The sequence below is a fragment of the Hyperolius riggenbachi genome, chromosome 1 (genome assembly GCF_040937935.1).
Source record: "Hyperolius riggenbachi isolate aHypRig1 chromosome 1, aHypRig1.pri, whole genome shotgun sequence".
Classification (NCBI taxonomy): domain Eukaryota; kingdom Metazoa; phylum Chordata; class Amphibia; order Anura; family Hyperoliidae; genus Hyperolius; species Hyperolius riggenbachi.
Genome location: NC_090646.1, coordinates 223,696,218 through 223,724,119, shown reverse-complemented (window position 1 = coordinate 223,724,119; position 27,902 = coordinate 223,696,218). Strand labels below are relative to the sequence as shown.

The window sequence follows — 27,902 nt, the reverse complement described above, 5'->3', positions numbered from 1 at the left end:
TTGCTGACAGAGAAGATAGAGCCATTTGAAGTGGTTATGTATCAGCTGAGAGTGATTCAAAGGTGCAGAAGGGCAAGAATAAGGTCTGCAACCATATAAATTTGTAAGAGAATAGATTTATTTGCTATAACACGACATCTGCATTTCTCTTGAATTATCTTGTACGAGAACACAGGCAGTGCCAGGGTTAACTAATTTTGCTAGCTGCACTATAATTTTTTAGAAAAGGCTCCTATCAAATTGTGGGATTGTCCCAACCACTTCCAGAATCCTGGTCCAGGTGTTAAAGCGGAATATAACCCTGCATTTCAACTTTGCTCTAAAATATTATTTACAGCATATTATATGCAAAAAGCATTTTTTTTTACTAGACCAGCATTGGAAGGGTTAAACACAGAGGTTTAAAGGTCCTGGAGAGATATGCAGAAGTTCAGATAGATACATTCTATTTAGTTACATGTATCTATTGGCTGATGGTGTAATGGTTAAGGGCTCTGCCTCTGACACGGGAGACCAGGGTTCGAATCTCGGCTCTGCCTGTTCAGTAAGCCAGCACTAATTCAGTAGGAGACCCTTGGCAAGTCTCCCTTACACTGCTACTGCCAATAGAGCGCGCCCTAGTGGCTGCTGCTCTGCTCTGGCGCTTTGAGTCCGCAAGGAGAAAAGCGCAATATAAATGTTATTTGTCTTGCCTTGTCTTGTCTATTGATAAACAGTTACACACTCTTTGGCTGTCGTCCAAGCTCCTTCTCAGTGAGAGAGATGAGTCACATTCAACACTTAGATACATTATGTAAACAAAATGTATCTATTTCAGCTTTGGATGCGTCTGCAGAAATCTAAAGGAACTTTAAAGCCCTGTGTAACCCTTCCAATGCTGGTCTAGTAAAAAAAAAATGCTGGTTGCATATAATATACTGTAAATAATGTTTTAGAGCAAAGTTGAAATGCAGGGTTATATTCCGCTTTAAGCCCTATTCAGAATGTTGCTACGGAATGCTCAAAGGACTGCCTTTTACCCACAATTCCATGGGAATCTTATGGCCTTGTGTTAAAGTACCACTGTAAAATGGAAATATCGACACGTTACCGAATGGTTACCGAATTGTTAGCGAATTCACACTGAATGAGGAAAAACCTTGATGAATACAACTAGAAATCGCTAAACTTCGAATTCGGTAATTTAACAAACTGGAAAAAGTTATCTCAAAGAGAATGATGAATCGAGGCCAAAGTCCTTTTATTTGGGGTTTTGTCAGGCTGTGTTGGAGATCTTGGCTGGATGTGCTGCCAACGCTTGTGTGTGTAAAACTAAAACGTTATGCTTCGTATTTTTAAACTTTGCAGCGAAAGGTTAAGAGTCAAATGGGGTTTCTATGGGAAACATATTCTGTCAGAATCTATAACTGACGCTACATAGTTACAAAGAGTAACACTACAAAATCCTGGATCAAAAACCAAACAATAGATAAGTCCTTACTTGACTTTCAGAAAACAAATGAATAGGGATAGGGACGTTCATGAGCATTCATTTGTCGCATACAAGCAGCAATGTTTTCTGCTGTATGTTGTAAGTGCTTGCAGAACATAATACAATCCTATGGTGACAAATATCATGGGAGTACAACAGCGTCAAAGCCAATCAACAAAGAAAACATTCTCAGTAAATATGTTAGCACACAAATTGCACCTGGCTCATCATTGCTAAGCAGGTCAAGGTTATAGTTTAGGTGTTATGATTGCAATCATTTAACTACATTTACATACCTTTCAGCAATCTGTCTGTTAACAATTTCAGCCCGTGGGGATTTTTCACCTTATGCATCAGAGCAATTTCCACCTCCCATTCATTCGCTAATAACTTTATCACTACTTATCACAATCTATTGATCTATATCTTGTTGTTTCCGTCACTAATTAGGCTTTCTTTGGGTGGTACATTTTGCTAAGAATTATTTTTTTTTATAAATGCATTTTAACAGGATTAATAAGAAAAAAATGGAAAAAAAATCATGATTTCTCAGTTTTCGGCCATTATAGCTTTAAAATAATCCACGCTACCATAATTAAAACCTATGTATTTTATTTGCCCATTTGTCTCGGTTATCACACCATTTAAATTTTGTCCCTATCACAATGTATGGCTCCAATATATTATTTGGAAATAAAGGTGCATTTTTTCCGTTTTGCGCCCATCACTATTTACAAACTTATAATTTAAAAAATGTCCGTAGTATACCCACTTCAAATGCATATTTAAAAAGTTCAGACTCTTAGGTAACTATTTATGTCTTTTTTTTTATCATAATTTTTTTTTCCAATAAAATTTTATTTGGGTAATATTTTGGTGTGGGAAATAAACAGTTAAAGAGACACTGAAGCGAAAAAAAATTATGATAGTATGATTTGTATGTGTAGTACAGCTAAGAAATAAAACATTAAGATCAGATACATCAGTCTAATTGTTTCCAGTACAGGAAGAGTTAAGAAACTCCAGTTGTTATCTCTATGCAAAAAAGCCATTAAGCTCTACGTACAGGGGTCTCAAACTCACTGCCCGCGGGCCATTTGCGGCCCTCGATACAAATCCACCGGCATTTCGTGGAAGGGGCAGAGCTTTCATCTTCAGCTCTGCCCCTCCTGACGTCAATCGCTGCACGGATAGCTGCCTCTCCCCGCCCCTCTCTGTGAGGGAAGAGTGAGAGGGGCGGGCAGAGGCGGCGATGTGCCGTGATTGTGAAATTCCTTATGCGGCCCAGCTTCATCCTGACTTTGCCTCCTGCGGCCCCCAGGTAAATTGAGTTTGATTCCCCTGCTTTACAACTTTCAAAGTCGTGGAGAGGGCTGTTATCTGACTTTTATTATCTCAACTGTTTTCTTTTCCTCTGCCAGAGGAGAGGTCATTAGTTCACAGACTGCTCTGAAATAATCATTTTGAATGCAGAGTGTTGTGTAATCTGCACATATTAGAGAATGATGCAATGTTAGAAAAAACACTATATACCTGAAAATAAAAATATGAGAACATTTTCTTTGCTGCTAATCTTCTAGTAATTATTCATAGTACAAAACCAATGCATTATATCATATTTTTTTTTCGCTTCAGTGTCTCTTTAATTTTTAATGTTATTATATGTGTAAATTGTAATGTAAAAAATATGTAGATGTAGTTTTACTATTTGGCCACCTTGAATTTTTTTTCCCCTCCTTGTGCTTCTCGCTAAGCGGAAGCACAAGGGGGATGCGGAAATTTTTCCGGGCAGAAACACTGAAGCCTCTTGTAAGAGCGCTTCGGTTTTTCTGCGGAGGACACGGATCAGTGATCGGGAACCATGTTCCCGTTCACTGATTCCAGGGCTATCGGGGGACACCACGGGGGCGCGCCGAAGCGTGGCACTGCAGCAGAGCAGCCGCCCAGACATGAGCTTCACGTCCGGGCGGCAGAAGGCGATACGTGATATGATGAGATAAACATGTGTATATACAGTGCAAAACATATTAATAACCAGGCTGTTTTACTTGTTTTATTTTGCTGCCTGAAATAGTTAATTTCTAGGCATGGAAGTTGTCGGGAATATAGTAAACATCACTGATAAGCAAATTACAGACATAAAAGTTTTCCTGGCAGAATACAACTTCTGAGAGGAGGGGGAGAAAAAATACATGAACTATTGACCCTTTTCTAACTCTGGGACACTTAATAGGCTTCCACTTATTACAGACTATAAAACATTCAACCTACTTTGGAAATGTTTAAATATAAAAGAAAACCATGGGATACTTAAAGTCATTTTTATGAGTAGGAGGATAAATATAATTGTTTATCTCATCAGTTTATTTTTTACCTCGGGTTCACTTTAAGACTCCGATGAGGACAGCAAACTTCTGCCACCTTATAGATCAGTGGTCCTCAAACTAAGGCCCGTGGGCCGAATGCGGCCCCCTGAGGCTTTTTTACTGGCCCCCACACACAAATTGTGTTACTAATAGATGCGGTCAGCTACATCTTTAAATATTGGCGATCCACATATAGAATAGCAGTGCTGGCACCACCCATCCACATGGAAGCCAGTAAGCAGTCATTCGCTGGTTTCCAATCAAATTCCACATCAGGTGACACTGCTGTCCAATTGGACTGCAGGTTGTCACCTGGGTATGCTTTACTGTCTGGGCCACAAAGACTTCTACATAATTTTATGTATACTCCGGCCCCCCAGCAGTCTGAAGTATGTTGACCCGGCCCTCGACCCAAAACGTTTGGGAACCCCAGTTATAGATGATTAGCTTAATCAAATAAAGCTAGGTTTACAGGGTTTGCTATTTTCTCTAGACCTGGAAGACCTGTGTAAATCAGGCTCGCAGTATCCTGGCTGATTGTAAACTGGTCAGAAAGGTTTAAAATCTTACAATACACAATGCCTTGTCGACCTAATGTACATATTTTATTCAGGATCTTCAACAAAAGTGGAGTTTTCCTTTAGCAGTTGTCATTAAACATCTTGACCTTGCTGTAGAAGTGTGTTGGTATAATTTGTGCAGTTACCTACCATTTGTTGGCCAGTTGGAAGGACAGTATCCTTTCAAAGGAGAAATCTCTATGTCATTGCTAGCAGAAGGTCCAAAAAACACGCTACAAGCGATGAATGTATCAGTCGGATCAAAGTTCAGAGTCTTTGAAACAACCCAGAGATCATCTGAAGAAGTGATAAAGTGAGTCATTATAAATAGTAGCATTATATATTACAGCTCAGTCTCAGAATGACAAGGATAATCTCAGGATAAATGAGTGTATTGCTCTACAAGCCCCCTGTACATGTCAGGTCACTGAGACTGCTGACTGCATTAAAGAGACAACCATAAAAAAATATATACATGTAATTTGGTATTTTATGATTTGCACATATGTGTGTACAAGCCACAATATCAAGTCAAAATTATTCCGATATTTTACTAGTTTATTGTATAGATAAATGTCCAATGTAAATAGGCTAAACATAACTCAGCTACTTAGAGTAATGTAGTGCACTACCCTATTTGTTATGAAAACAAAACCAAACAAACAAACAAACATAGAGGCCCGCATTACTGACCTTTATTACTTAAAAGAGTGGGAAAAAAATAATGATTTGAATTTATATAAAGGCAGAAGAGGAACTATCACAATGACACAAGTCGACCTTTTACTCGCTACATATCGTAGGTAATTGCAGCCTGGATTTTTCTTGGGTTTGACTAGAAAAGCTTCACACACTGAGCCATATCCTATTACTTTTTCTCCAAATCTTTATCAATAAAATACTTTTAACACTCCCACCAAGCAAGAAATTACTCAAAATAAGTTTGATATTACCTTTTTACCTACTTTTTTGAACAGGGTTCTGGCTGGGTTTCTCATGTACATTCATTGGGTTGTCCCTAAAGCAATTCTGAGTTGTCTTTGCTTGTGCTTAGGGTAATTGTCTAGTTAAAATGTGACTCTTTAACCCAGTCTGAACCCAATGTGAAGCTAGCATAGTTCCCCAACCCTGTCCTCAAGGCCCACCAACAGTACATGTTTTGCAGGAAACCACAAACATGCACAGGTGAGGTAATTAGTGTCGCAGCAGAATTGACTAACTACCATTGTGGATTTCCACAAAACATGCACTGTTGGTGGGCCTTGAGGACAAGGTTGGGGAACACTGAGCTAGAGGATCTGACCCAGGTTTTTATAAAGTATTTCTGTAATTTAATCTGTTTTGCTTTCTGACTTGTCTTTCATCCCTGCCACTATACAATATGACACAGCCACCACCATGCTTCACTTCGAAATGCATAAAAATGTTGAGACTGAAAGTGGAGCTAAACTTAGAGATTCTTCTCTGCTCTGAAAGATTAGCCACGGCATGACACCTTTGAAAAAAAAAGTTCATTACAATTTATTCAAATACTTAAAAAAAAACAAAAACCTTTTTTGGGCGGAATGGAGCTTGCACACATGCGCAGGGAGGCCACTTTTTGGGAATTTCAGCTGTGGCAGCACAGAGCACACAAAGCTCACAGCTCTGATTCACAGCTGTTGATAGAATCTAGCTAAACAAGCACAGAGTACAGCCCTGTGATTTTATTCAGCAACCATACGTGAGATAAAGACTTTTCATTGTGTGTTGTACTAGGGTTCAGATCTACTTTGACTAGCCTACCATGAAGTTGTAACATACCAAAAACCGTATATTGAATGCAAAGCACTTCTTCCTGGTGAGGCATAGTATAAGAATTATAGTCAGAGGATCAGCATCACCAGTGACAAAGGGAATGCAACTGGGGTCACTTTTACCCTTCCCCCCCCCCCTTGCAGAGTGTGCTCCATAGTGTTTTAGTTGTGCAATATGGATGGTCCTAGTTTTCCCCAGCCCCCCCCCCCCCCCCCCAACCACAGCCTGTGGCTCATGGTTTCCCTATCCCAATGTTGATAAAATGTACCCCTCTGCACCCCCATAGCATAGTGTGTGTCAAGCGGTACACAGATGCATCATCGTATCCAGTGACATACAGTGTGGTGTCGCACAAATCATGCTGGAAACAAAGATTCATATGAATAACACCAGCTACATGCAGCATAATGTGAAGCCTAGAGAGTTGAGCTCTGTCATTTCTGGGAGGAGAAGAGCACAATTGGCAGACTACGGCAGAGGGGACTTTGCCAGGAGACTGGATGCCAGGGAGCACTCTGAGTGGGGGAAGAGGTGAACTATCGCCATAGGTGAAAGAGTCCTAGAGTTGCTATGGTACACATACTGAAATTTATCTGAAACGTAATCAGAAACGAATTTGAGAACGCCCAAGCACGGTGACACCTCTAATACCAAAAGCACTCTCGATGGTCTCCTGCCGCTAAAGGCCATACTTTGCAAAGTCCATATTGTTGTGCATTGGGATATGCTTGTCGAGTTGTTGCCCTTCTGTTGCTGCGGACTATGCGAGCTAAGCGCCTTTCACTTTTCTCTTTCACCAGCCTTTTTCAACCAGAATAGTCTTTATCGCGTGAAGTTTGTTTCTCAACTGCCACTCTCTAAACACCCAAGATACAGTTGGGTGAGAAAATCCTAAAAGTCATCGTTTCAGAGATGTTAGTACCAGCTCTTCTTGCACAGATGATCATCCCTCATTCAAAGTCACTTAAAATCTTTCATTTAACCCATTTTGATAACTACGTCCTCCAAAGCTGAGCGTTCCTTATATAAGCAACTGTGCATTGGTACGTCACTCTACACCTCGGTCGGACTGGTTTACTTTCAAATAAGGGGTGTCTTTATTTTTTGGGCCACTTGGCCACTCAGTGTATATCCCTTGCACACTTCCACACATAAAGACTTCACAACAGAATAACATATCGGCATGAAATTACCTTTATTATAGGCAGATGAAGTCTCTCTCCTACTTAACTTGAGATACAGTTTTGTTTTTGTTTCACCACCAAATTCTGCATCACCATTGACAACCTTTGCAAACTTGCCAAACTGCCGTTTTGGAAAAGCAGATATTTTTCTGTCAACAGAACATAGCAATATGTTTTTCAGTGCAGTGCAGGACCAATCAACAGGTTAACTTATGGACATTAAAGAGGATCTCCAGTCTAAACAAACATACTGCCATTAAGTTACATTAGTTATGTTAATTAAAATAGATAGGTAATATAATCTCTTACCCACCCTGTTTTAAAAGAACAGGCAAATGTTTGATTTCATGATGGCAGCCATCTTTTTGGTTGAAAGGAGGTGACAGGGAGCATGAGACACAGGTCCAACTGTCCTGTGTCCTGAGCACCTCTCCCAGTTGCTAGGCAACGTGAATAACAACATAGGAAATCCCATCATGCTCTGCACAGCATCAGGGAAAAAAAGCCAGGGCTTTTTTTCTTTGATGGGGGAAGCTTAGATAAAAATGCAGCTAAAAATTATGCTTTGGTAAGAAAAACAAAGTTCTGATGCTGTAAAACTGTTAAAGAAACACCAAGCCTTTTCAGTTCTGCTGAGTAGATTTTTAGTCCGGAGGTTCACTTTAAGGTGGGCTGGAAGGGGCTATAACTGAAGAAAACGTTAGTAGGTCACAAGAGGAGGGCAGTATGGGGTGTATTTGTGTATGAGATCAGAGAAAGTGGTAGGACATGAGTAATAAAATAGTCTGAAAACAAAGAATAGGTTTAATTTTAATTGCAGCTGAACTGAAATACGGGGAATAGATTGGCAACATGGAATAGCAGATAAGGATCAGTGGGAAAGGTGAATATGCTTTTCAGCTGCTTGTATCAACATTCAAGGTCAAATGTAGAGGTATGAGTCTAATTACGCAAACTCTGAGATGACTCATCTACCAAAAATTAGCTGACCAGTTTCTATGAGCATGATTCTTATGAAAAACCATATGTACCCAACTTTCAGTATCTGAAATGGGTATTTCTAGTCATCATTGTGTTTGAGCTTTCCCAGCCTTCAACAACAATCAGTACATGTGCATCTTTAGGAATGTCTCCTTTTATCCTTAAATGGAACCTGAACCGAGTAAAATTATTTAAAACTAGTGACCTTAGCCTATTTAAAAACGGGCTCTAGTCATCGCTGCCACATGCCAGCGCACTCGCCACGCGCCCGCGCACCCACCCGGCCCCTGGAATCTCCTGCTCCTGTCCCAGGCTGTCCGTGCTGCTCACATGTGCAGTAGAAAAACACACGGACACTGATGACGCAGGGACACCTGCGGTTTTATTATATAGGATAAACACATGATGTACCTGGAATCCTTAGGGTCCTTTTCCACTATATCAGTTATAACTGAAAAGTAATGTGCAAGGTGATGTCCATATTTCCCTATGAGTCAAGTGGGCAATATTACAGGTTAACAGAGTGCTGACCTGGAAGCTGCTATGGGGTCATCACCACTTTTAAAATGCAGGGTGGAGAATTTCATTGGTGACAGTGGACAAACAGGACACGGGAGAGGAGAAAGAGATTAATGAGTAAACTAAGTGAAAGGTAAGTATGACGTGTGTATGTTTGTTGTGACTTTTATCAGTTCAGGTTTGCTTTAAAAGACAGATTTAGTGAGATGGGACTATCCAATTTATAATGCACAGAGGTAGCACAATAACGGCTTGTGATAATCTTTGGTTCATTAACCACTTTGTCCTCCTTGACGTATAAAAACGTCAAGGAGGACAGGCGCGCTCCCGCGGCCGATCGCGCGCGTGCACGCGCACTCCCGGCCGCAGATTCGGTAGCCCGGGAATCAATGCATTGGGCTATGGTGCCCGATCACTGATTCCTCTCCCCCGTTGAAAAAGTGACAGCTTCTCTCGTAAGCTACGCTTTTTCTGAAGCTATGTCCCTCTAAGCGTACATTGTACGCTTAGAGTTACGTCATGTAAACAAAATCGAGATTGCCATCTTGTGGCCAAAAAGTAAAACTACAAGTAAAAAAACATTACAATACACAAATATTTCCCCAAATAAAACACTATTTATATCCCACCCTCCCAAAAATGCCCACATAAAATGTTTAATAAAAAAAACAAAAACATTACTATAAAAAAAAAAACACACAAATATTTACCTAAGGGTCTAAACTTTTTAAATATCTATGTAAAGATGAAATATTTCTCTGTATTTTTTTTTATAAGCTTGTAAATAGTGATGGATGCAAAACGGAAAAAATGCTGTTTTATCTCCAAATAAAATATTGTCGCGATACATTGTGATAGGGACATAATTTAAACGGTGAAATAACCGTGACAAATGGGCAAATACAATACGTGGGTTTTAATTATGGAGGCATGTATTATTTTAAAACTATAATGGCCGAAAACTGACAAATAATGAATTTTTTCATTTTTTTTCTTATTCTTACTGTTAAAATGCATTTACAGTAAGGTAGCTCTTAGCAAAATGTACCCCCAAAGAAAGCCTAATTGGTGGCGGAAAAAACAAGATATAGATCAGTTCATTGTGATAAGAAGTGATAAAGTTATAGGCTAATGAATGGTAGGTGAACATTGCTCGGATACATAAAGTGAAAACGACTGAGAGCTTAAAGGGATACTGTAGGGCAGGGGTGCCCACACTTTTTCGGCTCGCGAGCTACTTTTAAATTTGCCGAGGCCAGGAGATCTACCAACGTCTCAAATGCTAAGCACGCCCCCCCCCCCCCCCCCCCCCGCGTAGGTTAGCCAGGTATATGTGCCTGCAGCATAGGTTGCGTGCCCTCAGTGTAGGTTAGCCAGGTATATGGGCCCTCGGTGTAGGTTAGCCAGGTATATGGGCCCTCAGTGTAGGTTTGCCAGGTATATGGGCCCTCAGTGTAGGTTTGCCAGGTATATGGGCCCTCAGTGTAGGTTTGCCAGGTATAGGGGCCCTCAGTGTAGATTAGCCAGGTATAGGGGCCCCCAGTGTAGGTTAGCCAGGTATAGGGGCCCCCAGTGTAGGTTAGCCAGGTATAGGGCCCCCCAGTGTAGGTTAGCCAGGTATAGGTCCCTTCAGTGTAGGTTAGCCAGGTATAGGGCCCCCCAGTGTAGGTTAGCCAGGTATACGGCCCCCCAGTGTAGGTTTGCCAGATATAGGGCCCCCCAGTGTAGGTTAGCCAGGTATAGGGCCCCCCAGTGTAGGTTAGCCAGGTATAGGTCCCTTCAGTGTAGGTTAGCCAGGTATAGGGCCCCCCAGTGTAGGTTAGCCAGGTATAGGGCCCCCCAGTGTAGGTTAGCCAGGTATAGGGCCCCCCAGTGTAGGTTAGCCAGGTATAGGGCCCCCCAGTGTAGGTTAGCCAGGTATAGGGCCCCCCAGTGTAGGTTAGCCAGGTATAGGGCCCCCCAGTGTAGGTTAGCCAGGTATAGGGCCCCCCAGTGTAGGTTAGCCAGGTATATGTACCTGCAGGCGGAGGAGAAGAGGCGGCGAGGAGAGACTCTGGCAGGCCAATGGGATGTAGGAGAGAAGCGGCGGCGAAGAGAGAGGCGGCGCGGCCGCTACGTCATGGCTGGGGGCGGCGCCGGGCACGTTACACACGCACATTACACAGGCTGCCCTCCGCCGCCCCCAGCCATGACGCAGCGGACGCGCCGCCTCTCTCCTCCCTCTCTCCTCGCCTGCATGCATTCTATTGGCCAGCGGCCAGCAGCTAAACACGAGCTGCTGGCCGCAACAAACATTAACGAGACGCGGCCAAGAGGCCGCGATCTACCAAGGAGGCGGTCGCGATCTACCGGTAGATCGCGATCGACCTATTGGGCAGCCCTGCTGTAGGGTGTGACGGACATTACGGAAAGTTGTGCGCAAAATCGCCATCGACTTTCGCATGGTCGTGCACAGTTCCTGTCAGCCCTGGGTAGAATAACAAATGCACAATAGATGTCAATTTCCCTCTCTCTTACTGAGAACAGTAACCTTCCCCCCACATCCTGTTCAGGTCAGGAAAGAATTCACACGTGGCCAGACCACCTGGACAGCAGACATTTGGTCACATAGCTCATGTTCCACCAAACCAGCTCAAACTGGTTGAGACTCACATTTCCCTCCAAGCTCATAGCTTCACACAATGAGAACCTTTACTTTATTAATAATTCAAGATGGGTTTGGCACAGAAAGACAACAAACACATTTCCTGATACCCAGAAATCAGTTCTATCACTCACATGATTTATAATTTTCTGGCTATCAGGAATCAATAGAGAGACCACTTTATCCGGCATGCGTAGAGCAAATACATTAGACTAGACGTGTATAGTCTCATTTAATACAGAGTCGCATGCTGCTTATGAATATGGTCTCGGATTTGCATTGCACCCATCTGGGGCGGAATTACACAAATTATTAATAATTGGTACATTCCTTGCTCCAAGTCTGTGGGTGGTAACCGGACTGCCAGGAGGTAACCCTGCCTCAAACACACCTATTTTCCAGGTAGTGACCGCCCCAAAACTCTGGTCAGTAAAAAGCGTTTGCAAGGAACTCCACCCAGTTCTTCAATTTACATCGACTAGGGAAGTCCAGACATGTGCTCACGGAAGAACCGGGCGCATGTTGTGTACAAAGGACTTTTAAGCTGAATGCCTACGTTTAAACTGGACTATTTTCTTCATGCTTCAAATGGACTGCTCAGCTAACTAAGTAAGAACTTTCTGTTTTATTCCTTTTATTTTTAAGCTCTGTGTTTTATATGTTAATAGGTGTATATAACTGTATGTAATGCATTTGTGTTATTAAACGTTTAAAAATCGTTTAGCGGTTATGACCTGTTGCTGAACATACACAATCGTACCTATTCTCCTGAACTCGCTACCCTGTGTTTAATAGAAGTATACATTTATAACCCGTATGCGAGAACCCGGCCCAGACATAACGATCTGGCCCAGATTCTTGTATACTGCTAGGGGTTACTAAAGTGTTCTCGAAGTCCTAGTAAAATTACAGTAGCGGGCTGTGTAACTCGCTTGGTGGCAGATCTTTGAATTGTATATGTGTGTGGAGTGATTCGGTTGGTATCAGAACGCTCCCGTCGCGAGTCAGTTCATCAAATTGCGAATGCGGGTTACCCTTCGTGATGAACAAATGACCGTGTAAGAGGATTTCTGACGCTGATCGATTTACCCCACCCGCAGACCGGCTCGCGGTCTGTGACATTTGTTTGGCAGCTTTTTGGGATTTGTGTATGTTCAGAACATCAACGGCAACGTTATTTGATTAACCTGCCAGAACAGATCAAAAATCTGTGGTTGATAACCGGTGCATTACCATTTATATAGACTAAACGTGTAGCACAGAGTTCCCCCCCCAATCTCTTTTCCTATCCTATCTTTTATTTGGCAAAAATGGCTGCAGCAAGATACAAGAAAATGGCAGTGGCAGACCTAGTGAACTTGTGTGAAGAAAAAGGCATTGTGACTTATAGAAAAAAGAAAGCGCAATTGATTGAGGACTTGTTGCGACTGAATACCCAGCCGGAGCAGATGCTGGGAGAGCACACTCCGGGTTCAGACGGTGCTGTAACTGGGGCAGAGGAAAGTGAGCGGTTGGAGCAAAGCAACCCACTTCCAGACCCAGAGGAAAACGGGACCGCGTCTGAACCGGTCGCTGTAACTGCTGAGGAGCATGGTGGCCGGCAGGAGCCCGTCCATGCAAACCCTTTCTGTGTTCCTGATGCTGGAATGCAACCTGGATTACAAAGGCTGTTGGAGACAAATCCTGAGCTGTACATGCAGATTGTCAGAGAGAATGCTGACCGCGCAGAACGCCAGGCGGAACGGGAAGCGGACCGTGCAGAGCGCCGGTGGCTTGCTGAGAAAGAGGCGGCAGAGAGAGAATCCGCCCGCCGACACGACCTTGACATGGCCAAACTGCGAGGGCAAGGCCAAAATCCCTCACAAAGTGCTCCGGAACCCCGGCCCACAGCAGGCCCGTTTGGGACTCCAAAGTTTAAATTCCCAGAAATGGAGAAGGGAACCGACCCGGACACTTATTTACACTCATTTGAAAAGACTTGTCGTCAGCATCATCTGCCCCAGGAGCAGTGGGCGAGATATCTGACACCCAACTTGCGGGACAAAGCGCTTGAGGCGTTTGTGGACTTACCCGCTGACAAAGACAATGACTATGAGGCGATAAAAGCTGCAATTATCGCCAAATACCAGTTGACCCCAGAGGTCTATCGCAAAAAGTTTCGCTCCCTGCAGAAAGGCCCCACCGACTCTTACACCGACCTGGAGAGTCGCCTGCTGACTGTGTTCAGGCAGTGGTCACGGGGCCTCAAAAAAGACTCTCACCAAGGTCTGGAGGACCTCATCGTACAGGAGCAGTTGCTGAACTGCTGCACTCCAGATGTCCGGCAGTTTGTCTTGGAGCGGAAGCCTGAATCCGCCAAAGCTGCCGCAGAACTTGCAGACACTTTTGTGGCCACCCGTGTGCCGGACAGCCGCAAACCTCCAGCCCAGAGCTGGAGAGGGGGGAGACCTATGCAACCCAGCTCTCCTCCCCCTGCTAACCGTGGGAATCGGGTCCCACAGCCACAGAGGCCGGATGCTGCACCTGCTACTCATCCGCCTGATGCCACATATGTTCCGAAGTGTTACCACTGTGGACAGCGAGGACACCTCAAGTCTGCCTGCCCCGAGGTGAGGACGCCGTCTCCAGAGCCTAGCGCAGAAGTGGCTAGCGCATCCTCTACTGCACACGCCTACCTCGTCATGGGAGCAGCAAATCCTCGACTTTCCGGAAATCATCAAGTCGTGGAAGTTAACGACCAGATCGCTGTTGGTTTCCGCGACACAGGCGCAGAGCTTACCTTGGTTCGCTCTCATCTTGTAGCCAGAGAGAATTTCCTGCCTAATGAGCGTGTCACACTTTTGGGAGTTGGTGGCACACACGCACGCATCGCCAAAGCTCGTGTTGTTCTCGATTGGGGAAGGGGCCGCCAGTCAAAAGTTGTGGGGGTGACAGATGACATCCCAGTGCCTGTGCTGTTGGGCACCGATCTTGGCACCCTACGATCCTTTTATGAACCTGTGATCAACACCCCGGATTGCCAGTCTGGACCCACTCAGGTACTGTACAAGCTTGGGGTGGGACAGAGGGAGGCAGCCAGGGTAATGGTACCTAGCCCTCCTAGGGAAGGAGGCAAGGAAGCGGTACCTGTTTCTAATGGACAGCTGTCTAATCACGGTTTGTCTGGTCCTAAACCTGTCACTGTTGTTCCAGATACCTGTGTACATGATGTGAAAAATGAATGTAACTGTGATTTTAATGTTGTACCAGATGTTGCTAATAGGTTTCATGCTGAATCTCACAGTGCTAAAAATGATGTATGTTTAAATGTGACAGTCTCTAACCTAAGAGGTAACAGTCTTGTGTTGCCTGGGTCATATCCGTGCTTGGCAGTGGAAGCAGGCCAGGTGTCAGAGCAGGCAGCTGGGGGCCTAGACCTCCCCTCCTGCTATGACAGCCAGAGTGCTCCACCATTGCCTGCTGTTAACAAACAGCTGGTGGAGACAGGCCGCACCTTCCCTGTGTCACCCTTGCATGTTTTCCCCTTGCAGAAGCAACCCAGTGCAAAACTGCCCAGAGGTCCACCCTCTATCATTCCTGGAGAAGGGGCGAGCCTCGCCACCCCGGTAAAGGCTACTTCGTTTTTTAAAATGTGCTCTAATGTTCACCTAGGTTGTGCTGACCAAAATGTTGTGCCAAGGTGTAGTCAGTTAGAGCAGGGGTATGCCACGCTGCTTCCAGATTCGCAGGCTGACACCCGAGAGTCAGGAAGTGACCCGGATGTCAGCCAACGACTCTCACCCTTACAGGAAGCACTACGCAAACCCAGCCAGGCCTTTAGAGGTAAGCCTGTTGGTGTGCATCGCACCGTCCGCAAAGCGGACACTGGGACACACCGGACCATGAGGCCTTATGCTTCTGGTGAGTTGTCTAAAGGGCAGTCAGATAAGAAGTCGAGAACCCGTTCAGTAGCTAAGCGGCGCGTAGAGCGGGTCATGCAGACCCACTCTGTGCGTCCGACTGGTAGGGGGGAGATGTGACGGACATTACGGAAAGTTGTGCGCAAAATCGCCATCGACTTTCGCATGGTCGTGCACAGTTCCTGTCAGCCCTGGGTAGAATAACAAATGCACAATAGATGTCAATTTCCCTCTCTCTTACTGAGAACAGTAACCTTCCCCCCACATCCTGTTCAGGTCAGGAAAGAATTCACACGTGGCCAGACCACCTGGACAGCAGACATTTGGTCACATAGCTCATGTTCCACCAAACCAGCTCAAACTGGTTGAGACTCACATTTCCCTCCAAGCTCATAGCTTCACACAATGAGAACCTTTACTTTATTAATAATTCAAGATGGGTTTGGCACAGAAAGACAACAAACACATTTCCTGATACCCAGAAATCAGTTCTATCACTCACATGATTTATAATTTTCTGGCTATCAGGAATCAATAGAGAGACCACTTTATCCGGCATGCGTAGAGCAAATACATTAGACTAGACGTGTATAGTCTCATTTAATACAGAGTCGCATGCTGCTTATGAATATGGTCTCGGATTTGCATTGCACCCATCTGGGGCGGAATTACACAAATTATTAATAATTGGTACATTCCTTGCTCCAAGTCTGTGGGTGGTAACCGGACTGCCAGGAGGTAACCCTGCCTCAAACACACCTATTTTCCAGGTAGTGACCGCCCCAAAACTCTGGTCAGTAAAAAGCGTTTGCAAGGAACTCCACCCAGTTCTTCAATTTACATCGACTAGGGAAGTCCAGACATGTGCTCACGGAAGAACCGGGCGCATGTTGTGTACAAAGGACTTTTAAGCTGAATGCCTACGTTTAAACTGGACTATTTTCTTCATGCTTCAAATGGACTGCTCAGCTAACTAAGTAAGAACTTTCTGTTTTATTCCTTTTATTTTTAAGCTCTGTGTTTTATATGTTAATAGGTGTATATAACTGTATGTAATGCATTTGTGTTATTAAACGTTTAAAAATCGTTTAGCGGTTATGACCTGTTGCTGAACATACACAATCGTACCTATTCTCCTGAACTCGCTACCCTGTGTTTAATAGAAGTATACATTTATAACCCGTATGCGAGAACCCGGCCCAGACATAACGATCTGGCCCAGATTCTTGTATACTGCTAGGGGTTACTAAAGTGTTCTCGAAGTCCTAGTAAAATTACAGTAGCGGGCTGTGTAACTCGCTTGGTGGCAGATCTTTGAATTGTATATGTGTGTGGAGTGATTCGGTTGGTATCAGAACGCTCCCGTCGCGAGTCAGTTCATCAAATTGCGAATGCGGGTTACCCTTCGTGATGAACAAATGACCGTGTAAGAGGATTTCTGACGCTGATCGATTTACCCCACCCGCAGACCGGCTCGCGGTCTGTGACATAGGGGGTCGGGGGAAAATGAGCTGAACTTACCCGGGGCTTCTAATGGTCCCCCGCAGACATCCTGTGTTGGCGCAGCCACTCACCAATGCTCCGGCCCCGCCTCCAGTTCACTTCTGGAATTTCTGACTTTAAAGTCAGAAAACCACTGTGCCTGCACGCCCGTGTCCTCGCTCCCGCTGATGTCACCAGGAGTGTACTGCGCAGACACAGACCATACTGGGCCTGCGCTGTGCGCTCTTGATGACATCAGCGGGATCGAGGACACGGCAACGCAGGCGCAGTGGCTTTCAGACTTTAAAGTCTGAAATTCCAGAAGTGAACTGGAGCAGCGGTGAGTGGCTGCGCCAACACAGGATGTCTGCGGGGGACCGTTAGAAGCCCCGGGTAAGTTCAACTCATTTTCCCCTGACCCCCCTACAGTATCCCTTTAAGTGGTTAACATGGCCATAGTATAGATTGCATACAATAGTTAAAAATAAGTACATACCTGATGATGAGCTGGCTCTCCTCATATAATTTTATATTTTGGCATCGGATGTAATTGGACAGGCTCTTCATGTCTCCCATAACAAGCCTTGACTCAGGTTTTCCCCTTTCCTGTTGTGTCACTCTTATTTCATCCAGCCATTTGAAGAATTTACATTGATCAGCTTTAGGTGCATCACATGTGTAAAAGAATCGACCCTACTCAAATAAACAAATAAAATATTGGATTTCATAAGTACTCCTCCCTTAAATGTACCAGCACGATATTCATAATACTATACTTAAAAAGTGTACCTGTGAGGAGAAAAAAAAAATAAGAAAATAAGATGTATACTTACTTCAGTAAAGGGAGGCCTCTGGATAGTCCACAGGCTTCCCCATCCTCCTTGACCCCACTGTTCCATGCGCTGGGGCCCTCTGAACGTATTTGGCAAGAGCCTGACGAATATGTTCTCGTGGCCTTGCTCCCATCCATGTACAAAATGTATAATATTCTGTTTATGCAATTTTGATTAATTACTAGCAGGCAGCAAGTTCCAAAACTAAATATTGGAGGCTGATACAAAACAGTTGACCTAAACCCAGATTACATACTGATCAAGACAAAAGGGCTCCACTGCTCCACTTCTTCCTCATACTAGGGTAAAGCAATATGCCTACTTGGTTTATTTACCTACTGTAGGTATGTACAGTTAGTGCTTTAAGGTGAACTGGCATTGACAGCTTTTGTGTGAACATAAGAAATACAATTCTTTGTTAAAGCGGAACTGTAGAAAAAAAGTAAAAAAAATACACCTGGGAAAAGGAAAGCTGATACTCGCCTTTCCAGGAAGCCTCACTCTGGTCTTCTTCTAACCTAAGCAGGACACTTCTTCCTCAGTGTTCTTATAACAGTTGTAGCCATGTTGTGCATGATGGCCACCACACCCACCCCTTCTGATACGTAGCACTTTGGGTTGGTAAGGGGAAAGCTGGGCAGATGGACATCAGAGGACAGTGACACTTATGAAGACCTCACTATCACACCGAAAGAAGAACCCTTAAAAACTAAAAAGGATATACAGGCAGTCACAGGTTCCATTCAGGGAGATTATTTGTAAGTTGAGTCCAGTGTTAAATATAGTGGATGGATAGATTATTTACTTTTTGACAACTCTGGATTTGGCCATATAGTATAAACAATGTTTTTTGTTTCAAAGTGCTTTTCAAGTGTTTCAAACTACTTATAACAGTTTATACAATACTGTAAGATTTAACAACAAAAATTATGTAATAAAACAGCACTGTCAATTTTGTACATGAAGACAACTTTGTATCTCTGAAAAGTTGTAACTCGAATCATTTGTACAGTGGCTTGCAAACGTATTCGGCCCCCTTGAAGTTTTCCACATTTTGTCACATTACTGCCACAAACATGAATCAATGTTATTGGAATTCCACATGAAAGACCAATACAAAGTAGTGTACATGTGAGAAGTGGAACGAAAATCATACATGATTCCAAACATTTTTTTACAAATAAATAACTGCAAAGTGGGGTGTGCGTAATTATTCAGCCCCCTTTGGTCTGAGTGCAGTCAGTTGCCCATAGACAATGCCTGATGATCCAGAAAGGAGAGATAGATATGACTGGCACTCAAGGTGTGGACTGAAAACAGCAACTGGACTCTGGTCAGTGTAAAAGTGCGTGCTCGTGATCAAAGACACATTGATATTGTAGAAAGAGGAACAAAAGCAGATCCAGCACCGGCTATAGCGATTCCAATTTTCTTTTAATCCAGTGAGTACAGCATACAGACAGAGAGTGAAAGGGTCGGCCTAACAGCCGTTTCGCAGGTCTCCCTGCTTCTTCAGAGGCACATAAACAAGGCACACATTACAGGTTCCCCAATAAATACATGATGTGTCATAAACCTACCTCCCCATCTGCATCAATAGCGCTAATGGGAACGTCCGCTGCGGCCGTTCGGGTCCGTCCCTTCCGGGAACGCCCACAGGACGTCACATAGCCTATCAAATCCCCATTGGGATATCGCCATTTGATAGGCTATGTGACGTCCTGTGGGCGTTCCCGGAAGGGACGGACCCGAGCGGACCCGAACGGCCGCGGCGGGCGTTCCCATTAGCGCTATTGATGCAGATGGGGAGGTAGGTTTATGACACATCATGTATATATTGGGGAACCTGTAATGTGTGCCTTGTTTATGTGCCTCTGAAGAAGCAGGGAGACCTGCGAAACGGCTGTTAGGCCGACCCTTTCACTCTGTGTCTGTATGCTGTACTCACTGGATTAAAAGAAAATTGGAATCGCTGTAGCCGGTGCTGGATCTGCTTTTGTTCTTCTTTCTACAATAACATTGCCTGATGAGTGCTAATGACTAAATAGAGTGCACCTGTGTGTAATCTAATGTCAGTACAAATACAGCTGCTCTGACGGCCTCAGAGGTTGTCTAAGAGAATATAAGGAGCAACAACACCATGAAGTCCAAAGAACACACCAGACAGTTCAGGGATCAAGTTATTGAAAAATATAAAGCAGGCTTAGGCTACAAAAAGATTTCCAAAGCCTTGAACATCCCACGGAGCACTGTTCAAGCGATCCTTCAGAAATGCAAGGAGTATGGCACAACTGTAAACCTACCAAGACAAGGCCGTCCACCTAAACTCACAGGCCGAACAAGGAGAGCGCTGATTAGAAATGCAGTCAAGAGGCCCATGGTGACTCTGGACGAGCTGCAGAGATCTACAGCTCAGGTGGGGGAATCTATCCATCGGACAACTATTAGTCGTGCACTGCACAAAGTTAGCCTTTATGGAAGAGTGGCAAAAAGAAAGCCATTGTTAACAGAAAAGCATAAGAAGTCCCGTTTGCAGTTTGCCACAAGCCATGTGGGGGACACAGCAAACATGTGGAAGAAGGTGCTCTGCTCAGATGAGACCAAAATGGAACTTTTTGGCCAAAATGCAAAACGTTGTGTGTGGCGGAAAACTAAGACTGCACATCACTCTGAACACACCATCGCCACTGTCAAATATGGTGGTGGCAGCATTATGCTCTGGGGGTGCTTCTCTTCAGCAGGGACAGGGAAGCTGGTCAGAGTTGATGGGAAGATGGATGGAGCCAAATACAGGGCAATCTTGGAAGAAAACCTCTTGGAGTCTGCAAAAGACTTGAGACTGGGGTGGAGGTTCACCTTCCAGCAGGACAACAACCCTAAACATAAAGCCAGAGCAACAATGGAATGGTTTAAAACAAAACATATCCATGTGTTAGAATGGCCCAGTCAAAGTCCAGATTTAAATCCAATTGAGAATCTGTGGCAAGATCTGAAAACTGGTGTTCACAAACGCTGTCTATCTAATCTGACTGAGCTGGAGCTGTTTTGCAAAGAAGAATGGGCAAGGATTTCAGTCTCTAGATGTACAAAGCTGGTCGAGACATACCCTAAGGCTGGTTTCACACCAGGACGTTGCGTTTTAGGGGACGTTAAGGTTGCATAACGTGCCCCTAACGCAACGCCTGGTGGTGTTGGAGCAGGACGCTACCAAGAGCCACGTTACAAGCAGCTCTTGGTGCGCCTGCTCTGTCGGAGGCACTGCGGAGACCACGTGAGCGGAGCTCTCCGCATCAAATGGTCCCGCCAGCCAATCAGCGGCCGCTCCAAGAAGAAAACACTGCAAGTGCAGTGAATATTAAGTAGCCATGTGCCTGGCTACGTAGCGGCCTCTCCCCGCCTCCTCTCCGCCCAAAATAAAAAAAAAACACCCGTACTGAGCATGTGCAAACAGTCTAACGTGGCTTCGCCGCGTGTAAAGTACTGCATGCAGTACGTTATCAGGACGTGCTGCATTACAATGTAACGCAACGTGGGCACTGTGAACAGCCCATTGATTTTTCATTGCTGTGCGGTGGGGTGCGTAACAGGCTGCTCTAACGTGCGCCTGTAACGTCCCACTGTGAAACCAGCCTAAAAGACTGGCAGCTGTAATTGCAGCAAAAGGTGGTTCTACAAAGTATTGACTCAGGAGGCTGAATAATTATGCACACCCCACTTTGCAGTTATTTATTTGTAAAAAATGTTTGGAATCATGTATGATTTTCGTTCCACTTCTCACGTGTACACCACTTTGTATTGGTCTTTCACGTGGAATTCCAATAAAATTGATTCATGTTTGTGGAAGTAATGTGACAAAATGTGGAAAACTTCAAGGGGGCTGAATACTGTTGCAACCCACTGTAAGTAGGGGATTGTGTTGAGGTGGAATTTAAATGATTACCGTGCCAGCGGCCAGACCAGCCTGTTTAACACGTAGAAAAAAAACGCACCTGCATCATTGAAGAGCAGCTGATTCGTCATCAGCTGTTCTGTACCATTTTGTTTGTCATTATAGAATGTAATCTCATTCACTAGAGGTTCTGTGGATAAAATAAAAAGTACATTTGAATTTACATTGAATAAAATATGAAGAATAATATTCACTTACATAATAAACCAACAGCTGATCTATTCCACAGATGGCAGCTCAGTGCTGCCTGAGGGTAAAAGTGCATACCAGGACCCTCACCCAAAGCCTTCAGGCACCGCAGTGGCTTCAGCTACTGCCTCCATTTGCACAACTTTGCTAAACCTATTCAGTTGGTGGCAAGGGTAGTGTTTCCTGCTGGGTCTCCGCACCCTCAGGCAGCACTGAGCTGCCATCTGTGGAATAGATCAGCTGTTTGTTTATTGTGTAAGTAAATGTGTTAATTTATTTAATTAATTGTAAACTCATGTGCACTTTTTATTTGATCCACTGAGAGGCGCCAGAGCACCTCTAGTGAACCAAATAACATTCTGTAATGAGAAAGAAACAGAATGGAACAGCTGATAAGTTATCAAGCTGATTGATATCCTCGATATCTCCCGATGCGGAAGTGTATTGAAGGAGATGGGACACGGCTGCGGGCGAATGCGGCTGTGCGAGAATCTGCAGCATGCTGCAGATTCTCGGATCGCTCCGCACAACATGCACGCAGTGGAAACTCTTCCATTGGCGTACATGTGTTTCAGGGCACCTGCAGTGCGATGCGGCTATGTAGCCGCATCGCACCGCTCCTAGTGGAAACGGGCCCTTATTTATTAATACCTTTTTACATTTTGCTTTGAGTGGTCTACCATCTCTGTCATAGCTCTCACATAGTGATATTTAAGTGACAGGTAGGGCTTGCTTATGGTACAAATATAAATACCAATACACTAAACAAATAGAAAAAAGCAATAACTATGCAAAATGCACATTTTATTTTGTCAAGATAAAAACCATCCTACCTAATAAAATGGAAGTGTCTCTGCGTCCCTTGTCCCTGTGTGTGTTTTTGTTGTGCGCATGTGCAGGGAGGGACGCAGAGACACAGGAGAGCTGGGGAATGACGCGGTGGGGAGCCAGGAGGGACGGGCATGTGTGCGCGCGCGGCGGATCAGTGTTGACAGACCTAGCCCGTTTTTAAACGGGCTAAGGTCACTAGTTTTAACAATATTTTAACCACTTCAGGACCAACATATAAAGCCCCCTTAGGACCAGAGCAGTTTTTATAGTTCTGAGATGCTTTTGTTTGAGTTTAAATATCTCAGCCAGTTTTTAGTCTATCCAAACAAATGAGATATTGTTTTTTTTTTCCAGAACAATACCAGAACAGCTTTCCTCCTGGTGCAGCAGCAACAACTTGGAACTAAATGCTCTCAAAACCATGGAGATGATAATAGACTTTAGGAGATCTCCCCCCCAGCACCTCCCCTTAACCATAAATGGATCCACATTAACCCAAGTAGAGTCATTCAAGTTTCTTGGGTCCACGATCTCAAACGACTTAAAATGGGACAACAACACTGCCACTATTGTCAAGAAAGCACAACAGAGAATGTACCATCTGCGGCAGCTGAAAAAGTTTGGCCTACCTCAAAATCTAATGGTGCAGTTCTACACTGCAATCATCGAATCCACCATAACATCATCCATGACTGTATGGTTCAGCTCCTGCTCAGCATTAGAAAAGGGGAGGCTGCAGCGCATCATCCGATCAGCGGAAAGGATAATTGGCTGTAGCTTACCTTCCCTGCAGGATCTTTACACTAGCAGGTGCAGAAAGAGAGCATCCAAAATTGCCTCCGACCCCTCTCACCCAGCTCACTCCATCTTCCAGCGCATGCCTTCAGGAGTAAGATTCCGGTCAATCGCTACCAAAACCTCTAGACACAGGAACAGTTTTTTTCCTCAAGCGGTAGCCATACTTAATGCTGAACCACGTTAGAGCTGCTAGGACTGAAAGTAATCAGCACAGAACTAAACATGAACAATTCTCACATTGCTTACTGCCACTATACTTATAATGTCCTTAACTTGTAATATTCACACTGTCTGTCCTTGTATTGTTTTTGTTTGTGTTTGTTAAGCAACTGCCAAGACAAATTCCTTGTAGGTGCAAACTTACTTGGCGAAAATAAATTGATTCTGATTCTGATTTTAACCACTTCAGGACCAACATATAAAGCCCCCTTAGGACCAGAGCAGTTTTTATAGTTTTGAGATGCTTTAGTTGGAGTTTAAATATCTCAGCCAGTTTTTAGTCTATCCAAACAAATGAGATATTGTTTTTTTTTCCCAGAACAAATAGGTCTTTTTCTATACCACTTTCTGTAATTACACTTATGCTGCCATTATTTGGTTGTTTTTTTTAAGAGAAATTATGCAAATAAAATTTAAAAAATGTGTATTATCTGAACCAAGAATATGCAAATATCTTTAATTGAAACATAAAATCTTTTCAAAATGTATTTTGCCATATGTTTCCTAAACAGACATGCAAAAAATTGCAAATTATTTACGTTAGATACATTGTAGGGACTGTGAAAAAATGTGTAATTTAGCTTTTCAGTGAACAAAAGTGACAATGCTTGTTTTCTGCAGTGTACTTCACTTCTGTTGAAGCTCTGAGCTTCTGAAATAGTAAAATTCCCACTTACCCCATTCAGAAAACTACACCCCCTAAAGGTATCAATCCGTGGGTGCATTGATCATTTTGGCTGCATAGATTATTGGTGGAATTTTTTTTATTTCGACATGTCAGGTTTTTTGTGCTGTAAATATGCAGTGTTTATGTTAGGTGTTATGCTGGGCATACACGGTGAGTTGTTTCTTATCAATCGAGCCGCTGACGGCTCGATTGATAATTTCCGACGCGTTCGATCACCGCACCGGATTGATACCGCGCTCGATCCTCGCGGCCGGACAATGGAAGAAACGAGCGTCAGATAAGGAAGCTCCCGCGGGGACGAGCGCGAATCGATCCGGGCACCCGCGGGGATGCGCCGGTATCGAGCCAGCGGCTCGATACCGGCGCACAAACTAGCCGTGTATGCCCAGCATTAAAGTATCTGCACATAGGAAGCTTGGTGTGAAAAAAACGTTATAAGAATAGTTAGTGATATGGAGTTACCTTATTTGCACCTTCTTTTTTGACCATTACAAGCTTAGAGGGCTGTTTATGCTGACAAAGAGGAGCAGCTCTGTCCTTACTTGCATCGTCAACACCTGATGAAGTGTAGAATGACATGTCCACTTTGGAGAAAGCCTTGTGTAGTCTTTGTGACAGCTCAAACATTATAACATTTAAATGTTCTGCAGGAAAGAGAAAACAAAAACATCATACAAAAAAATAAAAGAAGTGAAATATCTGCAATTACATTTTAACATTTCATCACCTGACAGACCCAAATCACTACTCCACGACCTGTTTGGAAACAATATGTCTGATATCCCACAATATCCACTTTCATTTAGGGTCTGGCTTACTAAGGTTCTCCAAGACTGGAAAACAATGAAGGAATGGGGGAAAACTTAGTGATCCAGCAAACCTGACATATGGTTCAAATATTTTCTGCTTTTAGATGGGAAGAGTTTGTAACACTGCCCAAGTCATAGTCAGGTTGCTAAAAGGTTAGTTACATACATGCACCTGCAGGAAGTAGGTTTTGTAAAAAAAAAATGCAGCGTCCCTCAGCAGAGAAATGTTCATGCACAACTACCATTTCACCCTTTCAGAATTATTTACTATAGTCTGATATCACCAGGCTAGAGTTGCAAAGATTTGCCACCTATAACTGAGGTATAATGGTCAGCTTCAGGGCAATAAATTGTAGATGTTATGTTACCATCATAACTACACTGTAGTTCATTCGTAAAGCCGTTAGTGGTAATCCAACTCATATCACTGCTTCTACTGACCACATCCATGATTTGCAAATTATTGTATTGTATCATAAATAGGTTTTGTAGAATTTTTTTTGTGGAGGATCTGATACGTTTTTAGGGAAGCACCTGTTATTATTAGTGGAGAAATTACATTAGCTCCAGTAATTAATGGAAGATCAACATGGAGATGTGTGGGAGAGGGCAATCCTACCCACAGAATCATATTAATCCATGACACACACTGATAAAGGCCATATCATAACAGAAATAACTGTTTGCAAGTAGGATTTAATATGGCTCTGTACAATGAAAGCAGACCTGAACTCAGAATTCATCTCTGCTCCAAAAGATACACTACAACATAATAAGCAAAATAAATAACAAAAAAAAAACACGTATTTGTTACTGCTAATACAAAATCCGAAAATAAATCTGCACAGTTTCTACTTCCTGACTCATGAAAGCAGACATATTGTTTACAGCCTGTGCTTTCAAATAGGCTTATCTGCTTATCTGCCATAGGCAGCCATGTGACACAGGGGAGGATCAAATTACAACTTGTGATTAGACACTAATGAGAGGGAATTACACAGGCTAAACTCTCTAAATACATTCAAGGTGCATTTCTCTCCGTTTTCCTTCTACCCTGAGAAAGAGTTCAGGTCCATTTTAAAAGGCTACAGGCATATGGTACACCAGTCACTGTAAAATTGGGTTTGGCTTTTCAGGGAACCTAATGGAATGATTTACATATTCATATTTTTTTTTTAATTTTTAGACCGAGCAAAAATGATGCATTATGGTAGTCCTTCTTGTTCGCATAAAACTGTATAACTTCACACACCTTCTGTTTTAAAAAGGCCAATTCAAATTTAAAATACCAGTTGAGGTGAATGATGCATATTTTTAAAGGGCTTGGTCACTCGAGGTCAAAATTTGTTTGGAGGACAGGTCCCTCAGAGATTAAGTACTACACGTTAATGTTGAATAAACTCGGATGCGAAGCATCTTTTCCTAACCTGGACTGACTTGTGACATGATGAGATAAACATGGTTATGTACAGTGGCATTCCTGCATATGACGAGCCTGTGATCATTTGTTTATTTTTCTCATTGAAAGGATTAAACGCCTAGGTATGCAAATGGCAGTTTCTCTCTAGTCGGGACCTAGTTTGCCTATAGCATAACCCTCATTACAGCCATAGAACTCCTGCCTGGAAGAGAACAGCGTCTAAGTGCATGGAACAGATTAAAAAAAAGGTTAATGGTTTAAAGAGACTCTGTAACAAAATTTACACACTTATTTCTGCATTCCTACATGCTGCAATACCTGATCTGATGTCATGTGGCTAACTGCAGCCTCTTGTAGTTCCCCCTTCTCTCTAATACTTCACTTTTCTTGCCTTTGTCAAGGTTTATCGAGGAAGATAGGGAGGGAGCTGCCTCTGCTATAATGAAGCATCATGCACACCTTGTGCACGCCCCCGCTATGCAAGCTCCCGTTACGCTGTGTATTTCACTCACAGACAGCCTCCCTGCTCACAGCATGTCTGCGAGGCTGATGGAGCTGCCTGTGACGTCCTGAACAGTTGTGACCTGTGAAGATCCCAGACACGTGGCTCATACAAACAGCAGTGAGAGAGTCAGCTTCCAGGATTCCAGTCATGCTTGACTGGCATAGAGAACGCAAGGGGCAGAAGGTATAAAATCTTGCAAAACCTCTGAATTCATTGAGCAACAATATAAACTTGTAATGCAAACTATAAGGCAGTATATGGTAACTCATGAACACGGCCACAACACACGGGCACTCTGCTCTGCCCTGACATCACTTCCAGATTGGCGGCCATGTTTTTTGCTTATAACAAAACAAGTTTTAAAGCCAGAATCTCGGTGGGGAGAGGCAGAAAAGGCGCAGAGGGGCAAAGAAGATCCCAATGAGCAGAATGGTATGTTTATTATTATAGGATTTTGACATTACAGATTCTCTTTAAAGATTGCAGCTCTGAACTATGTCGAAAACATTAACATCTGTTTATCGCATCAGTTTATTTTTAATTCAGGATTGCTTTAATTGGATTTATAGACTAGTGTTGTGGTAATAAGTATAAGAGGTGGGTGGATGTAGAAAGTCCCCACTTAAAATGATTATATTACTGAGAGAGTTAGTATCTATCCTTTCATTGCAAATACTTTTAAAAATACTAAGAAACAGAAGTCAAATCAACTTATCCCTTGCCATTATCTCCAGCTTTGCATGATGACAGTTTTCTTG

General features: G+C 43.5%; 1 protein-coding gene across 5 annotated transcripts in view; it reads right to left on the bottom strand.

Annotated features, from left to right (window-relative positions):
* ZGRF1 (zinc finger GRF-type containing 1) overlaps positions 1–27,902 on the bottom strand; it is a 116,456-nt gene that overhangs the window by 53,852 nt on the left and 34,702 nt on the right. For all 5 annotated transcript variants that reach the window (XM_068281231.1, XM_068281241.1, XM_068281251.1 and 2 more), the window contains 4 exons: positions 24,873–25,054; positions 17,400–17,596; positions 7,388–7,527; positions 4,548–4,694 (listed from right to left, as the gene is read on the bottom strand). In XM_068281231.1, coding sequence (XP_068137332.1) covers positions 4,548–4,694; positions 7,388–7,527; positions 17,400–17,596; positions 24,873–25,054 — 666 coding nt within the window. The remainder of the gene's footprint in view (positions 1–4,547; positions 4,695–7,387; positions 7,528–17,399; positions 17,597–24,872; positions 25,055–27,902) is intronic.